Raw genomic sequence first — 20,644 nt, forward strand, 5'->3', positions numbered from 1 at the left:
CGGTTCTCGGCCCTGGTACCATAGAGAGGAACCAAGAACTTCGGGACCAGAGTCTCTTCCGCTCCAAGTTAATGCCGATTGGTTGACTTTCTGGTAAGAGCCCACCCCCATCGCGCAGAACCACGTTAACTGACACCTCTTTAAACCAACAGAAATAAGAAAAACGAAGCAAGTGGGATAGGTGATTGGCTGATGAGAAGACTACTTTCCCTCTCGGACCGAGACATTCTGACTTCATTTCCTGGATCCCGGTTACGCTGCGTGAGCCTGGCTGGTTCCAGTTAGAGGGCTGTTCTGGTCTGTTTCTGTTGGCAGGAATTGTATTCGTTTTTGGGTTTTGGATTTTTTTCGTGATGTAAGCGCGTGTGATCGCTTTTGATTGTGTCTGTTTGAAAACAGATCCCCAAGTAACACTTGGTACTGTGTTTATTGCTCTTTGCTAGCGTCCGTCTGGAAATGGATAGGCACACACAACATTGTGTAGACCTGAACACGTTAGTGCCCGTGTTAGAGTTCCAGGTTGTTCATCGACGATAAATTAATCTACAGTAATCTACAATAAGTATTTTGAGGAGGAAATGTGGAGATACATGTGAAGTCAGTTTTAAATCTACAAGTGACGAGGTTGATTTACATTGGCTCCTTTCCCTTTTGGTCTCACCAACTAGAAGTCCTTTTATGATGTCACTATACCTATATACGGATTATCACAGGTCTAGGCTTTCGTCCTTCACGGTCTATCTGCTGTTTGTCTAAGACTCCTCCCCCTTTCCCTTTAAAGGTAACCTTAAAAACTTAAATATTCTAAAATTTTACTTTTAAAAGACCCTCTTGGTTATTTCTGATCTTAGTATTTCTTACAGGAAAATGTTAGCTATAGTTAGCTCTTACTATCAATTAGTGTAAATACACCAAAATATTGAAGGAGATATATAACTAATTTTAGCAGCAGAATATTTAAATGTGCACTTAAACCATTTAAGATCGGTTCCTTACCTTTGTCTCAGAAAATTTCCCGGTTTGGTTTTCCATCCAATTTTGAATCCCAGAAAGAGCATTAACAAGGTCTTGTAGTTTAAAACTTGTAAGTTAGGTAATAAAAAAAATAAGATTTAATTTTGAATATGAAGAAATTTAGTTTGCAACTAAGCTTAGGAAGCAGTGACAGAAGAGAAAGAAAATGAAGAGTACATTTGAAAAATTAAAGTGTTTGATCTAGCTTTTTAATTTTGGGGATATGTTGAGCTTTTAAAATCTCAAGATCTTAAAAAATAAACGATAGCAAACACATTCTTGCATCAATAACTTAATGATTTTGTAAGTAGAGCCTAAGAGTCTCAGTGGGTAGTTATTAGTTGGCAAAAGACACTTGTGTCTGCAGAAATGAACTGAACCATAGTCCTCCTTAGCTTCTGGATTTTTCTGAAATCAGGTAATTAGTGAAATTAGCCACCTAAAGTTTTATGTAGCAGAGAGAGCTTCCATTCTGATGGTATTGAAAATGAAATTTCATCTTTCTGAAAACTCATTAGGGTAATAAAAATTATAACTCTCCTTTAAATAACAAAGTGACAAATTCTTGAAAGAGTAACAGCTTCCTCCCCTGCATCCTAAATGCATGTTTCTTTTTAAATGTTCCGGAGTGTTCATTCACATGAGGGATATTTAATCATCACACCACAGTTGCTTAGGGTTGGTTTTAATTATAGAAACAGAGCCTTTATCTTTTTAGTTTTAACTTTTATCTTTTAAAAAAGCCATCCAGGTTATAGTGTGTAATTAGTAGAAGTTACAGAACCATTGTGTTCTTTCATGATTGAATTGTTGCGAGCTGTATTTCTGTCTCTTCCAGTTTATGGATGTAAACTGATGGTCAAAACTATTTCATTCAGAGGTCACAGTTTGAGTCTAGGCAGCAGTTACTAAGTACATCGCCTTAGAACTAAATGATGTTTGAAGCTAGTATTAGAAATAAAAGTCAGCCCGTTCCGTGTAAATTTTAAGGATTCAGGGAATTGGAAAAGGTAACCCTTACACCTGCTCTTCCACAATAGCCTTAAACCTAATGTTGTAAGAAAGTATCCTAGGATATAATTTTACTTCACAGGGTCTAGCACCGGCTGATTAGGCTTTCATTGTTGACTCAAAACTCTAGAGTCCTCTCGTTTCAGCATCTCTAAACCATCTTTCCAAGTTGTTAACTGTATTTATGTCCATGTTGGAAACTTACAGAAAATAAACCTAATCAAAGAAGCAAAACACTGATATTGAGAAGCAGAAGTGGCACAGGGGCTGTTTATTTCATTTGGTGTTTCACTGTGTTGGTGACTTCAATAATGGCATGATGGTATTTTTCTGAAGCTGACTTGAATTCCACCAGATGCTTCTCATAACTTTTAATGGCTGCTTGAAGCTGTGTTTTCTCCACTGCTCCCAGGATAGCACGGAAGATCATATCTATGCCAAGGCCAAGAACAGCAACTCCTATACTACCAAGGAGAGAAGCTCCAATTTGAGCTAATACGGTGACCAACTTGTTAATTATGCCGGTTGTGACGTTTGAGCCCACAAGTTTAACAGCCACTGCACTGGCTGCAGAAGTAGCTTCTCCCAGGATGACTGAAATAACCTTTTGTACTATTGCAATTTTCTCGGTTTCCCTTTCTTTAATATCCTGGAGTTTTCTGTAAAGGGTTGGCTCTAGTTTGTCTTTTAGCGCTTCATCAACTTTTTGCAATTCTTCTTGGATTTTCATCATGGCTTGGATGATGATATCACAGTTTTCCTTGATGGTCCCACCTCGTTGCATCTCAATAGAGGCCAGGCTGCACCCCAAGTGCATGTTTAAAACCCCGATCAGCTTATTGGTGGCATGGAAGCTGTCAGATAAGCAGTCGAGAAGCTGCTGGTGAAGACGGTTGACTTCTTGCCTTCTCCTTGGGTTATCGGGGTAGAGGAAGTCAGTCTGAGCCATATTTCAAATATAATCTCTGAAAAATAAAGTAGTAAATCTTCACTAAAACTTTTGAAAAGTATCTGTTGTCTGCATACATTTGCCCAGGAAATCTTTTACTTTATGAATAGAAAAAAAGCTAAGGAATTCCTCTGAAAATGCAACAGGTTCTTTGAAACAGTTACACTTATGAAACTTTGAGTCACTGTACGGAAATGTGGGTAACAGAATGCAACCTATTGATGCATTAATTGAGGCGCTAGCTCTTTGTGGTGGAGAGAAATCCTAGATGGGGAACATTTGTGTTTTTCAAGATCTGATTATTAACAAATAACTGTGACTATTTCTAAGTAATATTTAATAATGTTTGACATAGGCTGTAGTTAGCTCTTGATTCCCAGGGCTCCTTAATTTTCCCAAACCCTCGTCACCACATTGACTAGACCTACCAGACTGATTTCCTTAATATTTGGAGTTAAGTTAGTAAGGCCAGAAGAATATTAAGATCTCTGAGTTTACAGGGCTAATAATATCCAATTTTGTTTGTATACTGTTACCTTAATTTATACTATTCAAGTCACTCTGTATGTCCTTACAGGCAATTATTTGTTCTCTAAACCTAGGGGACATCCAAAGGCAACATAGATATAACATTAGAATCTTTACACAAAATTTTCATGATAAGAGCATATATTCAAAAATCTTTAAAACTGTTTTTTAATCTTTATTTTTGAGAAGGAGGAGAGAGACAGAGTGCAAGTAGGGGAGGAACGGACAAAGAGGGAGACACAGAATCTAAAGCAGGCTCCACGCTCTGAGCTGTCAGAGCAGAGCCCAACACGGGCCTTGAACTTACGTACTGCGAGTTCGTGACCTGAGCTGAAGTCGGAGGCTTAACCGACTGAGCCACCCAGGCGCCCCTATTCAAAATTCTTTAGATTAAAATCTCCCTTGGAGAGAAAGTGGGCATGGTGCAGGGGACAGTGCAGTTGTGACTACCTCTGTAGTGTCCATTTGCAAAGCTTCTAAGTTAAATTATTTAGACTTGTCCATAATGCACTTGGGCACTATTCGGATTAGCTAGAGGGGCGCGTGGGTGGCTCCGTCAGTTAAGCGTCTTATTCTCCATTTCGGCTGAGGTCATGATCTTACAATTTGTGATATTGAGCCCCTTGTAGGGCTCCACGCTGACAGCATGGGGCTTGCTTGGGATTCTCTCTCTCGCTCTCTCTGCCCCTTTCCTGCTCTCTTTCTCTCTCTCTCTCTCTCTCAAAAAAAAAAAAAAAAAAAAGCTAGAGTTAGCCTCAGAAAGAAGATAATGCCATTTCATGAAAGTGGTAAGGAATAAGTAGCAAGAGCCCACCATCAAATGAATAAAATATGTCTGGTAGGAGCCTCCTTGTGTTTGTACTTCTGGCTCATAGTACTATGTAGAGAAAAATGGAACAAGCATGTTCTGAGTTTATTTGGGCGAAAAAGTTTGAGCCCTGTAAGAACAATGTTACTCCATAGGCATACCTTGAATAGGCTTATGAGGTGCTTGGCAGTTCTATTTTTAGTTTAAAATTCTCTTGGGAGAAAAGAGAAAATGAAATCTGTGTGGGGTCTGGCACATTCTGTCTTGAGTAAACAACATCCTGAGGAATTCAGGCCCTGTCTATTCTGGGACCATGGCTCTTGGCCAAGATATGAGGAACCTCACAAGCATGGAATGAAGGAACGGAGATACTTTTTTCTCAAGAAAATTAACATGAAAACAACCTACTCTCCAAGTCGTAAAGATATAATTTGGAAATGCAAAGCGGTACACTTTTTACAAATGGACTGGGAACATAATCATTTATGCTGTTAAGTTTAGAAAAAATGCTTTGGTACCCCTGATAGCATAAACTTGATGATGGTAGGAAATTCATTTTTTTAAAAAGTCTTGATTTGAGAGAGGAAGAGTGCAAGCAGGGAGGAGCAGAGAGAAAGGAAGACAGAGGATCCCAAGCAGACTCCATGCTGTCAGCACAGAGCTGGACGCAGGGCTCGAACCCACGAACTCTGAGATCATGACCTGAGCCTAAATCAAGAGCTGGACGTTCCACCAATGGAGTCATCCGGGTGCCCCTGTCAGAAATTCATTTTTATATTTGATGCAGATCCAGCGCGCACGCGCGCACACACACACACGCACACACACAAACACATTACACAAGTTGCCACAAAACTGTACTTAGAAAATAACTCAAGTTCATTTAAAGAAATTGCTGAGGGTTTATTAAATATTCCCAAACTCACCATAGGGTTGCAAACTGCACTTCAATAACCATGAATCTGGACTTTAATTTCTCTTTTCTAGAAATTTTCCATTAAATTTGGTTTTGGGTTTTTTTTTTTTTTTGGCTCCTAGTTTTCAGATATTATCATGAAGTGAAAACTCCAGTTTCTGACTTTGAATTTAGAAGATCATCAACTATATTCCTATTCAGATATTTAGGTGAGAGGAGTCTTTCTTACCCTGAAGAAGCATAAAAAATATCTTCGGGCGTGGGTGGCTCAGTCAGTTAAGCATCCGAATTTGGCTCAGGTCATGATCTCATGGTTCGTGGGTTCGAGCCCTGCGTCGGGCTCTGTGCTGACAGCTCAGAGCATGGAGCCTGTTTCAGATTCTGCATCTCCCCCTCTCTCTGCCCCTCCCCTGCTCATGCTTTCTCTCTCATTCTCTCAGAAATAAAGAAAACATTTAAAAATTTAAAAAAAAAGAGAAGCATAGGATATCTCTAGCAGTTATCATACACCATTATCTGAAAGCATAGCTTCCAGAAAAGGTGGAAGGTGGAGAGATGAGCCTTCCTTCTGAGCGGGAGGGTGAATGCTTCCAAATGGTCAGTTTCTTCCCAGCCAATTCCCAGTGTTAACACAACTTGATGAATTAATCATAAAATAACAATCAGGATATTGTTTACCTAAAGAGAATATGTACCAGATCCCACACAGATATACAGGACACCATTTTCTCTTTCTTTTCTCCCAAGAGTTTAAATAAAATTAAACAAAACTAAATAGGTGGGGTTTCCTATTTTTTTCAGGAAAAGTAATGATGGGAATTTTTCCTCCCCCAGTATTAAAACATTACAAAAACAATCAGTATTGTGCAGGTATAAGAATAAATGGACTCATGGAACAGAATAGTTCTGAAAACAGACCCTTCTTTACATTTAATATATAATAAACGTAGAATCTCAAATTGAGAGTAATTGAAATTATTATTCTATAAATGTTCCTGGCATAATGGACTAGTTTGGGGGGATTAAAAATTAATTTAAGAAAGTTAATGTAATATATGTAAAAAATGATAAAATACCTAGAAGAAAATGGATAATTTTCAGATGTCTATGTGGAGGAGGTCACACAAAGGAAAAAGGTCACAAAACATTTTGACTAACAAGGATGACCATGTAAAAACAAAACTAAAAGCAAACTGGGAAAAATGCAAGAAAAATGAAGTATGAATTTCCAAAGAGTGTTGTCATCAATAAGGAAAACAGTGGTAATCTAATAGCTAAATGAGCAAACAACTTTGAACAGGACAGTAAAAGAATAGTAGCTAATTAATTGATGAAAAAACTTAAGTCTTACCTGAAAGACATCGTACTTTTTCAATTATATTTTCTTTCTTTTATATACCCAAGCCCTTACACATGCATGTTTATAGCCGCCTTCCTGTTTTCTAGATATCAGGGTATAATTTTGTGCCAGTTACAAGTTTGAATAAGAGACATCATGACGTGCTCAGAATTGTTTTTCAAGTCTAATGAAAAAGGACTTTTATTTTTCTGAGTTGGGCTTACCTTTCTAGCTCCTTTTCTCTTGGGAAGGGCGTTGAAAAGTTTCCTCCAGTACTGAATACAGTTCAAGATTATTTTCATCCCAAGAGTGAGATAAACACTAGAGAATTAGGTGGAGAAGAGGTAGGGTTTTAAGGTGCAACTAATGAATTATTTTTGGACAGGTGAAATTTGAAGAGGCTGGTGAAGGAAGCAGTTTAATAATTCAGTAACAATTTATCTGATGGACTAGTACTTTACTACGTATAAGGAAGCATGCTAGGCTTTAGAAAGCACACAAAAATGAAAACTACGTGGTCCTTACTTTTATGGCATTTCTAATCTAGTTAAGTAGTTAAGATGTTTAAAGTACATGTTGACCTGAAAGTAATGTGTCATTTGAAATCATAGGGTTGGTGCTTGACTTGTGCACATTCTAATTTAATTTCTTAATTTTATTATTTTCTTTTAATCTTTTACTAATCTCTACAAATTATTTAATTTTTTTTTTTTACCTTTTTTTGTTCTAAATATAATTCATTGTCAAGTTGGCCAACATACAGTGTATACAGTGTGCTCTTGTTTCGGGAGTAGATTCCCATGATTCATGGCTTACATGCAACACCCAGTGCTCGTCCGCACACGTGCCCTCCTCCATGCCCATCACCTATTTTCCCCCCTGCCCCCCATCAACCCTCAGTTTGTTCTCTTTATTTAAGCGTCTCTTAGTTTGCCTCCCTCTCTGTTTGAAACTATTTTTTCCCCTTCCCTCCCCCCATGGTCTTCTGTTAAGTTTCTCAAATTCCACATATGAGTGAAAACATATGGGATCTGTCTTTCTCTGCCTGACTTATTTCACTTAGCATAACGCCCTCAAGGTCCATCCATGTTGCTACAAATGGCAGGATTTCATTCTTTCGCATTGCCAAGTGGTATTCTATTGTATACATAAGCCACATCTTCTTTATCACATTCAAATTTTTAAAATATAATTTATTGTCCGATTGGTTTCCACACAACACTCAATGTGCATCCCAACAAGTGCTGTCCTCAATGCCCATTGCCCACTTTCCCCCTCCCCCGCCTCCATCAACCCTCAGTTTGTTCTGTGCATTTGAGTCTCTTATGGTTTGCTTCCATCACATTCAAATTTAAACAACCCACTGGTTAATATGTATTAACAGTAGGGCCACATGGAAACATTCAGTCATCTAGGGAAGGTTAACAAGCTGTACACTTTCGAACTGTTACTCTTAAATAAGTGCTTGATACTTAGAGGAGAAGTTATACACCACATGGAAAAATAGGTGGCAACGTGCGGCATTTCTACTATTGCCCGTGACAATTTAACCTCAGCCCTCAAATTGCTTGCTTCACTCAGCAAAACAAGAGCCTTGCAATTAGTTGGAGCCAATGTTCTTGAAGATCGTACGTGTTACTTACGCATGCCTCACGTGATGTCTTACCAACAGTATACTGTACTTACCTAAGAAGAGTCTGGGCCATATATTTCCCCCATCTTTATTGCAATTTCAGGGATAACCTTTTATTTATTTATGTATTTATTTATTATTTTTTAGTGTTTATTTTTGAGACAGAGAGAGAGCACACAAGCAGGCTAGAGGCCAAGAGAGAGGGAGACAGGATTTGAAGTGGCTCTGCACTGACAGCACAGAGCCCAATGTGGGGCTTGAACTCACGAATCATGAAATCATGACCTAAGCCGAAGTGGGACACTCAACCGACTGAGCCACCCGGGCACCCCGGGGATGACCTTTTAAACACTGACTTCAAAATTCAATCTTTTAAAAATCATTTCAAAGTCATTTATAAAAGATGTTTAAAGATTAGCACCTACAGGTAGCTAAGTGGTATACCTCATCCAGGTCATACTACCTGCACCTTTTGTGTGGTAAATGTGATTTTTACATGATTTGTTATCACATGATAGTCCTTCGCTGGCAGTGAAAAAAAGTTCCCCTTATGTGATTACCATCTACTGCTGAACAGCAGGGTTTGTACTGTTATTTGAGTTATTTTATTGCTCTAGTTTGTGAAATAGGTTCTCAAGATTCCTGGGGCAGCCTGATGGAGAATTGCTGGCCAGCAGGCGGAGCTCTCGAGCTCTGGCATGCCTATTTTTCCAGAGCCTTTGCCGAAGCAGCTGTGATTTCTTGCCGTATTTGGACTGTGGGTGCATTAAATTTTATTTGATGACAGAGTTCTGTTGCTAAAAGGAAGTTAGGAAATCACAGGTGTTTTTGTCTTGGGAAACTGGAATGTAAACAAAGATTAGTTTCGATGGATTCTTACTGAAATTGACCTTGTCAATTTTGTTGAAATGAGAAGTCAACAGTCGAAACTGAAGAGCATACAAATGGTAGAAATATACTGATGGTTGTATCTAAAAGTTAAGATTTATTTAGTGATGCCATACAATTGCTTTAGGTTTTTTCAGGGAAGGAACCACCTCACAAAGTGAAAATGTGTTGATTATCACATGTTCGAATAAAAAATTCTCAGGATACTTTTGTGAAATAACAGTAGTTAAATGTCAAGTGTCACAAAAATTTAAAGAGGAAAATTATATTGCAGTGATTAGAGGAAGCTTCATGGAGAAATACATGTGATAATGTGTTTTGAAAGATGCTAGAATTATAACATGAAGAAATTAAAAGTAAAAGATTGGATAAAGAAGTATTTCAAAATATAAAGTCAATAGCACTGATATATGAACGCTTTAAGATAGTGGAAGAAAAACATCCATAAACCTATCATCTTAATTTTTTTTTTTGGTTATTCCTTTCTAAAGTTTGTTTAAAGCTGCAAGTAGTTTTACAAAGTTGCAGTAACAGTATAAGTAAAAATTTAATCTTATATTAATTTACTTAAACACTTTACTTCTAGTTTTATAATAATTATATAAAATATTCCATATCTATCATAATTTAACAAATATCCAATTATTTCCCTATCATAATATTCTAATGGACATTTTAATGCATAGGTTTTTTTTTTTTTCCCTATTCAATTATCTGGATTAGTTCCTCAGGATAAATTTCCAGAAGAAGTCTGTAATCCATGGGGAATAAAGTTTTTATTGCTTTTGGTAAGTATTGCCAATTGCATTACAAAAACTTTTATACTACCATCAAAAAATAAATTTTTACAACAGGACTCTGTGTATGTTTCAAAGTCAAAGATGGTTCTGTTAAATATTGTTAATTTGGGGAGCACACAATTAAATTTCAAAAAGTTTTTGCTTTTGTAGAAATACATAGTGAATATGTTATTGATAAAATGATATGCTTGACCTCTGAGATTTGCTTCCAGATAATCTGGAAGGGAGAGTGGAGTAGGGTTACAGAAGATATAAAATCAACCTTGTTTTGATTATTTTTGAAGCTGAGTGATGAGTAAATCGGATTTTTTTTTTACTATCTCCTCTTCTGTGTATGTTTGAACTTTCCCATAATAACAATTAAAGAAAGAAAGAAAAAGATCACTTCTCAGCCTCTAGTGTTTAGTCATTAGTGCTCTTGAGGTTTTACAGCTCTCCAGTTGTTACTTTTCTTCATTATCTATATTGGGTCACACAAGGTTCACCTCTTTGGGAACGTGGGAAGAGGGTATGGGTGACGCCCGAAGCTTTTCAGGAGAAAATAACAGCTACTAACTAGTTCTGACCTTCCTTCTATAAATCAAAACTTTGGCCTTTAATTAAAAAAACAAAATCAGGAGTGCCTGGGTGGTTCTGTCGGTTAAGCGCTGTCCAATTTTGGCTCGGGTCATGATCTTGCAGTTAGTGAGTTTGAGCCCCTCATCAGGCTCTATGCTGACAGCTCAGAGCCTAGAGCCTGCTTCAGATTCTGTCTCTCTCTCTTTCTCTCTGCCTCTCCGTAGCTCATGCTCTGTCTCTCTCTCAAAAATAAATAAACATTAAAAAAAAATAAAAAAAAAAAAACAAATAAGAAGCTGATCATGGTGTGATGACACTCTTTTGGATGTGAGTTCTTCCAAAAAAATATTTCTTTTTTTTTTCAAGTATCAATTGTACGGTGTCTGAGTATTATCTCTTTTTTTTTTTCTTTTATAGTTTATTGTCAAGTTGGTTTCCATATAACACCCAGTGCTCATCCCAACAAGTGCCCTCCTCCATGCGCATCACCCATTTTCCCCTTTCCCCCACCCCCATCAGCCCTCAGTTTGTTCTCAGTATTTAAGAGTCTCTTATGGTTTGCCTCCTCCCTCTCCTTAACTATTTCTACCCCCCCCCCAAAAAAAATTTCTGACTAGGGAGCAGAATATCAAGGATGTATCAAATACTCAAGTGAGAATCCTCTACCTGTATGCTTTAAGGAATTTAAAAAAATTAGTAGGCAATGTTTCTTGCCCTCAAGAGGATAACAGTCAATTTGGAGACACACAGCAAATGCCAATGATATTTGAATGTGATATAACTTATGAAGGAACAGAAGCAATATAAATTAATTAGTAGGAGATTGTACATTTCTTCTTTCACAGATACTGAGTGCTTATATTGATGTTAAAGACATAAAAGAAAATGTTACAGTCCAAGAAGCAGTGCACATTCACATAGGTATCATTTCTTCTTTAATCCTTTCTAATAGTGATGTCTTTACTGCTTTATCTCCCCCTCTGGTTTAATCAGTCATATGAGCTGTTCTCATTATTTTTTTAATCTGGTGTCTTCAGAGAAATAAATAATCACAAGGAAGCTGCCATCAGATCCTCTTAAAACAAAGTTGTTTTGTGACTATATTTATGGCTAAGATTCAAGACTGACATGTTATTTCAGGCACGCTTTAATCTGGAGAAACAGAATATCATATCAATACTAGTAGAAATATGTATATTGCTTACCTTACTGTGTGTCTGAGTTTAGTAGCCCCAGCAGTTGTTTAGGAGTATTGCTGAAGGGCTTTTTCATCTGGTTTCATCTGGATGTTTCCATGGAATGTGATGACTTATAGCCTTTGCTGGTCTCTGCTGGGTCCCTCTGCCTGTCTGGTTTATAGACTATTTCTGCATTCTTAGTCCTCCGAATTCTATTTCCTATATTAATATAAAATTAGTGTATGTTAAGTAGTATAATTAGAAAGACTAATAAAGCAGTGAAACATTTAATTTTCTGTTCTTGAATGGACTTCGTTGTTGAAGTGCTGTACAACTGAGCTAATTCCATTCAGCAGAGAAGTTGGCTCTTTGATTGCAGCTCTCAGATTCTGGGATCCTGTCTTGTGAGCTGTTCCAGACATTAAGTTTCCTTTAGCTTCTGTTGCATTTATACCTCCATCTGTTGCTGGTGGCTTTGGGTTCTCAAGAGGTGTAAATCCAGATACCTGCAGCCAAATGTGATTTGTGTGTGTGCTCTTCTTCCCTGGGTAGAAGTTCTGCTCTTTCGCACTGTCTCCCGTTGTGTTGGTGAATGTCTTGACAATAGAAAAGCCTGAAAGAGCAACTTGACTCCTTTTGTTAAAGCTTAAATCATGGGGTGCCTGGGTGGCTCCATCTGTTAAGCACCTGACTCTTTAAAAAAATTTATTACTGTTTATTTATATTTAAGAGAGAGAGAGAGCACGTGAGCAGGGGAGGGGCAAAGAGAGACAGAGACAGACTCTGAAGCAGGCTCTAGGCTCTGAGCTGTCAGCACAAAGCCTGATGCAGGCGCGAACTCACAAGCCGCGGTGAAATCACGATCTGAGCTGAAACCGGACGCCTAACCAATTGACATGGTCATGATCTCACTGTGAGGAGAGCTTGAGCTCTGCATAGGGCTCTTAGCTAACCTCAGAGTCTGCTTAAGATTCTCTCTCTCCCTCTCCCTGTGCCCCTCCCCCACGTGTGTGTGTGTGTGTGTGTGTGTGTGCGCGCGCGCGCACGTGCCTGTCTTCTCTCATTAAAAAATAAATAAAAGCTTAGAGTCTTTTATGCTTCTTCCTCTAGATTCTGCCCTACTACCCATTGGTTCCTCTACAGCAGTCAGGGACACCTCAGAAGCAGGAAAATCACTCAATCCCCATACAACTTAATGGAAAAATTACAGGCTTAGAGTTGGACAGTCCTGATTTGGTGTACCCAAAGTATCACTTACTAGCTGTGTAGCCCTGGGAAAGCGACTGAATCTAATTTTTTTCATTAGTGTGATCTGAATATTAGTTTGTAATTTATGGATTGTCGTATATATTAAGTGAGAAAATGCATGTATAATATGGCAAAAACTCACTAAATGGTAGCTATTCTTCTTATATTAACAACACTAATTTCTGTTATTATTGAGTGGGTAGAGAATATAGAATCAAGTCCAACTAGAAGATGTGTAAAATGTAGAGGTGCTACTTTATAGTTTTAAAAAAGGATTAAGTGAGCTGTAATTTTACTTTTGTTCCAGTGGGTCATTTTGCACTTGACATACCCTAGGACTTACCATGTACAGGCATATGGGAAAAAAAGAGAAGAAAGCTGTGTAGACCGTGTATCGGAAGTAAGTATGGATGGATAAGTACAATTTCAATAGGTGTGGAGGGGGAAGGTGTGGGAGGAGATAATGCAGGTGGAGGGAGCTAACAAAATATTGTAGAGCATTTTTAGAGCATTTTCAGAGCATTGCATAGAGCATAATCCACTAGGCTGGTGGCACAGGATCTATATGAGAGCAGTGGAGGGAAGGCAAGTAGTGGAAAATTGAAAACAGTTTGTAGATGACCTTAAATGCTGTGCCAGGAAACTGTATTTTATTCTCTAGGCAATACTGAATTGTTGAAGATTTTTTATTATGAGATAATATAAGGATGTTTGGATTTTAAGAAGGTTACTTTATACAAAGTACATTAGTGGGTATAGCCAATAACGCGACTCCAATGCCTACAGTAAATGTACAAAACGTATGTAGCTGAAATACTGTGTAAGACAGTAGGGTGTAGGCAGTAGATGTCTAGTTTCAGAAGGACAGCCATAGCTCGAGACAATTTTTCTAACTCATAACCTGGGCTTAGTGCTGCCAGTTAACCTCATGTTTTTCAATCAATAGAAATCCTGATTTCTCTCTTTCAGTTTCTAAATTTAGCAGTCGATACGTGTTTTGAAAATACGTTATGGTGGATCAAAGAAACCACACCTGCTGGTTGGAGTTTGCCTGTGGATGGCTAGTTTGTGACTCCTGGGCCAGTGTTCACAATCCTGTCTTTTTATAGGACAGGATTTTAATCCTGCTCTGGAATTCTACTTGTGAACGTTAGTTAGAGACACCAACACTCCTCTCTGTAGCAGAAGAGGAGGAATTGTAATGAAGCTACAGAAACATTCTGAGGCAAGACAGACTCTGATGGAGTTTGCATCAGATGGCCTTGATCTTCTTTGGAGTGAGGCACTCTGCCTCCTTGGTCTGCTGTTCTCCACCTCTCAGAGCTGTCGGCTAGTTACTTTATGTATTCTGTCCAGGAGTTTTAGCTGTGATCAATAAGAAAGATTGGATGGAGTGTGCTTGCTCTATCTTAAATGGGACCAGAGGCCCTCTATGTAATTTGTAAGCTTTATACCATCTTCTCCACTAGATTGAATAGTTATTGAGGGTAATATCTGAGGATAATGTTACTCCATATACCAGCACATCCAGTTGTGGATCCAGCACCTTCTATCCAATGTGCGATTTAAGTTCATTAAAACACCCCTACCTTATAAATTTATATATAAAATAAATACATATATATTTTAAATTATCTTTGCTGTTATTTTTATTAAAACACAGGATCATTTCTGCTTTATAGCTTGGGTAGCTTTTCTACCGTTGACAGGAGTTACCTTCACATTTATATTATACTTTCAGTCTCTCCATGGTTGACAAATATAATTTTAGTTTTCATTCAGATTACTGCTTTGTTTTGCAGTGCTGAAACATCTTTGTTGGAGAAATGTCTTCAGAATCAGAAAAGGATAGAGAGAGGCTGGTTCAAGCTGCCCAAATGTTGTTCTTTCATATGCAAGATCTTGCCTCCTTCACTAACATACTTGTTGAATTGTTTAACTGCAGTATGAATACTCAGATCAACCACATGACTGTGAAAGAGGATGGTGATATTAAGGATGTCTTTGAACAAATGTTCAAAATTTTTAAGGAGATGCAATCTGTACTGGAGGCAAAGTATGACCAAATGCAAAAGGAACCTTTGTGTGCCCAGATTGCAACAGCTGTTTGTTCCATGGTTGAGAAGAGCACCAATGTAAAGGAGTTGCATCAGTCAGCTAAAGAAGTGTTCAAAAATGTCCACACTCCGATCCTTATCTCTGTGCTGAATAGTAGTAACATCCTGGGTGGTTTAGAATCTTCTGCCTTGCTCTTGACAAAATATCCCATCATAAATCTTCGGGTAAGTGACCTCTATAGAAAAGACACCAAAGAGCAAGCAGGTGCCATCACATCTGAGAAAAACACAAGTCCAGGGCCACCCCAAATCAGTACAGTAGACACCTTGAAGAAGTTGCAGGATGTGCTAAAAACTGAGCCAGCCAAGAATACCATCAAGTCTGCTGCAGATCAGCTGGAGCAAGTTGTCAAAACGTTGCTACCAATCTTAGAGGTCCTCCAAAAAGTCGTGAGCACCATGAAAACCAAGACGTCTGCGCCTAAGAAGGCCAATGGCCAGTAGGCGTGCTCATTTCAGTCAGCGAATCGGTTCAAATCCTGTGAAATTTTCGAGTATGTTCTAAGACCTTCGGTGCCAGAAATGTGTTACATTCGGACATAAGTGCAAAGAGTAGTCGCCCAGCAGACCATTTACCTGAAATTTTGCTTTAGTCAAATAAAAATAATCAGAGAAGGCCTGCTTGAAGTGGCAGTTACTAAAAAGAACATTTTGTTCAGAAAATCAAGGTAATGTATTCTGTTTGAGGATGTTTCTAAATGTTACATGTCATCTTAAAACATAGTTAAAATAACTACAAACTAATTTATACCCTTAGTAATTCTATTTCTAGATTCTGCAGTGTGAAATCCGGGTAAATGTCAACATTACCATTAGATAATCTGGCAGAAACTACTGTTCAGGCATGAGACACATATAAAATCAACTTCTGCATTTCTGTCTGTTTTATATCAGTCTGAAACATCAGTGCCTTAACTCTTCTTAGCCATCACTAAATACTTTTGGTATGATTTACCTAGAAGTGAATTATTTATTTATTTTTAATGTTTATTTTTTACTTTTGAGGAAGATAGAGAGAGAGCATGAGCGGGGCAGGGACAGAAAGAAAGGAAGACACAGAATCCAAAGCAGGCTTCAGGCTCTGAGCTGTCAGCACAGACCCCGATGCAGGGTTTGAACCCATGAAACTATGAGATCATGACCTCAGCCGAAGATCATGGCCTGATTATGATTCCTAACCTACTGACCCACGCAGGCGTCCCCAGAATTAAATAAGAACAATGAAGGATGAGTAGTAGTTTTCTTGCTTACTTGTATAAGACCAGAGCAAATGATTTATTCTTGTCTTGTTTCCTACTGAGGTTTTGTGATTAGGAGCTACTCGAGGTTGAAAAGTAGAGGTGCTCTAACCTTTCACAGAGACTTAAACACTTGTAGAAGTGGGATTTCTGAGATGTGCTTGTATGAGGAAAGAAAGTTTAGACAAGTCCCTTTGCCTACCAGAAAGTCTTCGGCGTTCATTCGATGAGAATGAGTGTATGCCTTCAACATTGCCCTATTCTTTTTTTTTTTTTTTTTTAAGTTTTTACTATTGAGAGGCAGAGAAACAGAGCATGAGCATGGGAGAGGCAGAGAGAGGGGGAGACAGAATCTGAAGGGGGCTCCTGGCTCTGAGCTGTTAGCACAGAGCCCGATGTGGGCCTCGAACTCACAGACCGCAAGATCATGACCTGAGCTGAAGTTGCAGGCTTAACCAACTGAACCACCCAGGCTCTCCAGTAACTTTAGTTCTTTACTGGAATTTTTCTTCTGAGAATACCTAAGTTTTTCCTCCTGTAAACATTTTCTCATGTAAAGCTTTAAGTCCCATCTTCTTTAAAGAGAAAACATATTTCCCTACACTTAAAAATAAGTCTGCAGGGTAAGAAACTAAACTGGAAAGAAATGGTGAGCGTTTGATGGAGAGGGGGAAGATGGCACTCTAGGTACATTTTAGTGTGTGACGCAATCACTTCCACCAAGGTTCCCAGGTCACCTCCTCGGTCGTGGCTACTTTGAAGTTGCACTTCTGATCGCCCGAGTCAGGAACTCAGCTCCAAAGCCAAGGCTGTCACTGGAATCACCACTATAATTTTAAATTAGGAATCTCTTCCTTGTTCCCTAATGTCCTTGCACCTTCAGAAGGTCCTGTGGCAAGGGCCACGGGGATTTCGACCATTTCCAGGGTTTAGAGGGCTTGAAAAAAGGAGGAGTTTCAATACACTGGAGTCTGCATTTTCTCTCAGCTCTAAAGCTGAAACCTTGTTTGTTTGCGATAGGCATCTCTTAATAGCTGTCTTGTTTTGAGGACATTCTTGAGCTGATCCACTTGCTACCCTGTGTTCAGAAATACACACATATAGGGGCGCCTGGGTGGCTTAGTCGGTTAAGCGTCCGACTTTCGCTTAGGTCATGATCTCGCGGTTCGTGGGTTCGAGCCCCGCGTCGGGCTCTGTGCTGACTGCCGGCTCGGAGCCTGGAGCCTGTTTCAGTCTGTGACTCCCTCTCTCTCTGACCCTCCCCTGCTCACACTGTCTCTCTCTCTCTCTCTCCTAGAAATAAATAAAACATTAAAAAAAAAATTAAAAAAAAAAAAGAAATACACACATATATATATGGGAGGAGGGAGGCATGGCTCTCACTTTGTTACTTTTTCTGAAACTGCGTGTATTCTGGTTTTCACCTGCTTTCTCTTGGGCTTAAGGCTATATTCCAGGATATTACAAGGTGGGGGGGCGGCGGGGGTCCCACCAGGAAGAGTGGTTTTCAGAAGCTGGTGGCCCCTGTGAGGCTGGCCATCACTGGCAGTGCCTCTCACAGACATTTCCCCACCACCCAGGACCACTAATCTACCCACTCTGATGACTTCTTCTCAGCGGCCGCTTCCCGGCCTGTGGGGATATTGGGGGAGGGGGCCAAAGCCTCACTCTTCTCAAACCTACTACTCTTGTTTAATGTTTCTCTCAAAGTCTTTGTTTTGGGTTCCTCTCATTTTCTATCAATACCTCCAAGTTTTGAAAAGCAACATGGGGAAGACTCACTAGTTTCTACCTCGTATCTAGTTTCAGCCTTCCTCAGAGGCCATGAGCACAGTGTGACCTAACTGAATGAAGCCCAAGTGGGGAAGAAAAAGTGAACTGCCATCAAGCAAAACAAAATAAAACACATAGACATTTTAAATTATTTTTTGTTAATATTTATTTCTGAAAGAATCAGAGACAGAGACAGAGACAGAGAGACAGAGTGTGAGCCAGGTGGGGCAGAGAGACAGGGAGACACAGAATCTGAAGCAGGCTCCAGGCTCTGATCTGTCAGCAGAGCCTGATGTGGGGCTCGAACACACAAACTGTGAGACCACGACCTGAGCTGAAGTGAGACGCTTAACCAACTGAGCCACCCAGGTGGCATATTAAAACACTAAATTATAAAGATAAAAATCATAAATGAGGCCAGAGTATTTTTTATGTACACAAAAGGAGAGAAGCATGTTTTATTTTAATAAAAATTACTATAGGAGTTAAATACTATGCAACTTTATAACACGCGCTCTTTTAACAATCCACGTGAATTTGTGCACAATCGAGCGTCCATGTTATCGTCAAAGATATCCCAGAATAAAAAAGGAGCAGAAATTACAGTGACATTTTTGAAAGTAGTCTCCTAAAATTTCATGAACTTAGACTTCGAATTGACTTAAATCAACGGTCCACTGCACAGTTTTCTTGCACAAAAACTGTGGACCATAGGGAGAGATGGAGGGAGGGCAAACTAGGGGCATTCATCCATACCCCACAAATCTACATAATTCAAGGGAATAACTTCTGTCTCTAGAGATTTGTTCTATAAAACAGCAGCAGGAGGCTATTCCCTTATGGCTCATAATCCCATAAGTCACAAGCCTGGAGGGCTTCTTAAACAGGCTCCCGGTTTCTGATTCCGTGGATTGGGATCAGGCCTTAGAGCTCATTTCCAACAAATCCGTAAGAGGCACTTAGTGTATTTCCGGACCCTTACATACACTGCTCATTCCTATATCCTCCGTCTCTTTTCTTTTTCTTTCTTTTTTTTTTTTTTAAATGTTTTATTTATTTCTAGGAGAGAGAGAGACAGCGTGAGCAGGGGAGGGTCAGAGAGAGAGGGAGTCACAGACTGAAACAGGCTCCAGGCTCTGAGCTGGCAGTCAGCACAGAGCCCGACGCGGGGCTCGAACCCATGAACCACGAGATCATGACCTAAGCGAAAGTCGGACGCTCAACCAACTAAGCCACCCAGGCGCCCCTCCTCCGTCTCTTTTCTACTCAGGTCTCTCCACCCATCTGAACCCCTCTCTCAAGCCTCACCTCTGATAGAAAGCTGTATCCAACCATAGGCCAGAGGGACTCACTTTTCTCTAAACACCAAGCACTTATGTGTATGTGTGATGACACTAAGCACTCGACACATACCTACACTACTATCTTCTTCCTCTAACCCCTTGCTCCAATCCCAGTGTCCCAAGACCTTGCTCAAATGCTGGCCCCTCCCTGCAGCCTTCCTGGCTTCTCCTCTTGACTTAGAAGGAGTTTCTCTTTTGAACTGTCATGAGCAGAAGGTTTGATTTCTCCCTTTCTTTTGGTATTTCCTCTGACTTGTGTTCTTTTCTCAATTTCTCCCTAGGGACTGTGAACTCATGGAGGATCTGGCCTACGATATTCAACTTTTAATCCCCAAAAGGCTTTGTACATAGTATGGCAATAAGTGCAGTTATGTGGCACAGAAAAAAAAATATGCAAGATGTTGGAAGGCTTTTCTACTGCTTCGCTAAGGCTCACAGCAAAGCTTGTTCCCAGTTAGGCCTGCGGAACTCTACTCAGTAGCCACTAACATGCCAAGGTCCCTGGGCAATAAATCAGGAGAATTGTGTTTATGGAAATTGTATTGCTTTATTAGGCATAGGGGCCAATGTAGGCTAGGTGACAGAGATGCACTTGGCCCTTTTCTCAAAATTCCATGTAACGAATGATAGTATGAGATGCCTGAATTCTCTACCACGTGGTTTTATGCAACGAATTCCCCAACGAGTCTCGTCTCTCATGGCACAGTCCTCCTGGAGTCAACTGAGCTGACCTCACTTTTGTTGTTTCTTACCCAAATCTCAGAGGGGCTAAGTAGCATGGACTTGCAGAATCCAAAGGTATAGAGCTAACCCTCCCCTTCACTCCATGTAGCCCAATGCAAGGTCTTCGGAAATCAGCTAAAACAAGCCCATTGTCCCATTCATATTGTATACTACTGAGGTAGGTTGGAGAACATTCCCATCTGTGAAGTTCAATGATTAATACTGGCTTTTACTTAATTATTGTCACATAGTGGGGACTCAATATATCTTTGATATGTACTCGGTTATCATCCGACTTTTTTCTCCTACATCTTTATCTCCACACACATCTACACACATTCTTAATAAATGTACTTAAATTTTTGATGCTGGCTTAACATTCAATTTGCCATAAAGTCCTCTGGAAATTAATATATGAATTTAAATTCTACCTTCTGTCATATTTTAGAAACACGTGTAGCACCCCATTACTGGCAGTGAATGAGATTTCACTAGCATCTTTTATTAACTTTCCCTTTTATTTCTCAAGTTCTCATATTTCCTCCTATCTGAGACTACACTGGTTTGGTCCTGAATGCTG

The 20,644-nt window shown here is 39.4% G+C and overlaps 2 protein-coding genes across 6 annotated transcripts; one reads left to right on the forward strand and one right to left on the reverse strand.

Annotated features, from left to right (window-relative positions):
* The first annotated feature begins 28 nt into the window (after positions 1-28).
* CUNH12orf60 (chromosome unknown C12orf60 homolog) lies at positions 29-19,878 on the forward strand. Of its 4 annotated transcripts, none has more exons than XM_039239943.1 (4): positions 29-93; positions 13,178-13,270; positions 14,673-15,655; positions 19,623-19,878. In XM_039239943.1, exon 3 carries the CDS (start codon positions 14,697-14,699, stop codon positions 15,429-15,431), a length of 735 nt encoding a protein of 244 aa, XP_039095874.1. In that variant the 5' UTR covers positions 29-93; positions 13,178-13,270; positions 14,673-14,696; the 3' UTR covers positions 15,432-15,655; positions 19,623-19,878. The 4 variants fall into 4 exon arrangements, with proteins under 4 accessions (XP_039095874.1, XP_039095876.1, XP_039095875.1 ...); XM_039239945.1 differs by lacking the exon at positions 29-93 and adding an exon at positions 130-297; XM_039239944.1 differs by lacking the exon at positions 29-93 and adding an exon at positions 329-781.
* On the reverse strand, positions 1,202-11,988 carry SMCO3 (single-pass membrane protein with coiled-coil domains 3). 2 transcript variants are annotated; one of them, XM_039239949.1, is made up of 3 exons: positions 11,650-11,679; positions 6,790-6,886; positions 1,202-2,990 (listed from the first exon to the last, which is right to left on the reverse strand). In XM_039239949.1, the coding sequence occupies exon 3, from the start codon at positions 2,972-2,974 to the stop codon at positions 2,297-2,299; it is 678 nt and encodes a 225-aa protein (XP_039095880.1). In that variant the 5' UTR covers positions 2,975-2,990; positions 6,790-6,886; positions 11,650-11,679; the 3' UTR covers positions 1,202-2,296. The 2 variants fall into 2 exon arrangements, with proteins under 2 accessions (XP_039095880.1, XP_039095878.1); XM_039239947.1 differs by lacking the exon at positions 6,790-6,886 and having other exon boundaries at positions 11,650-11,988.
* Positions 19,879-20,644: the final 766 nt, after the last annotated feature.

This window comes from Hyaena hyaena, unplaced genomic scaffold (assembly GCF_003009895.1).
Source record: "Hyaena hyaena isolate Hyena2069 unplaced genomic scaffold, ASM300989v1 scaffold_164, whole genome shotgun sequence".
Classification (NCBI taxonomy): Eukaryota; Metazoa; Chordata; class Mammalia; order Carnivora; family Hyaenidae; genus Hyaena; species Hyaena hyaena.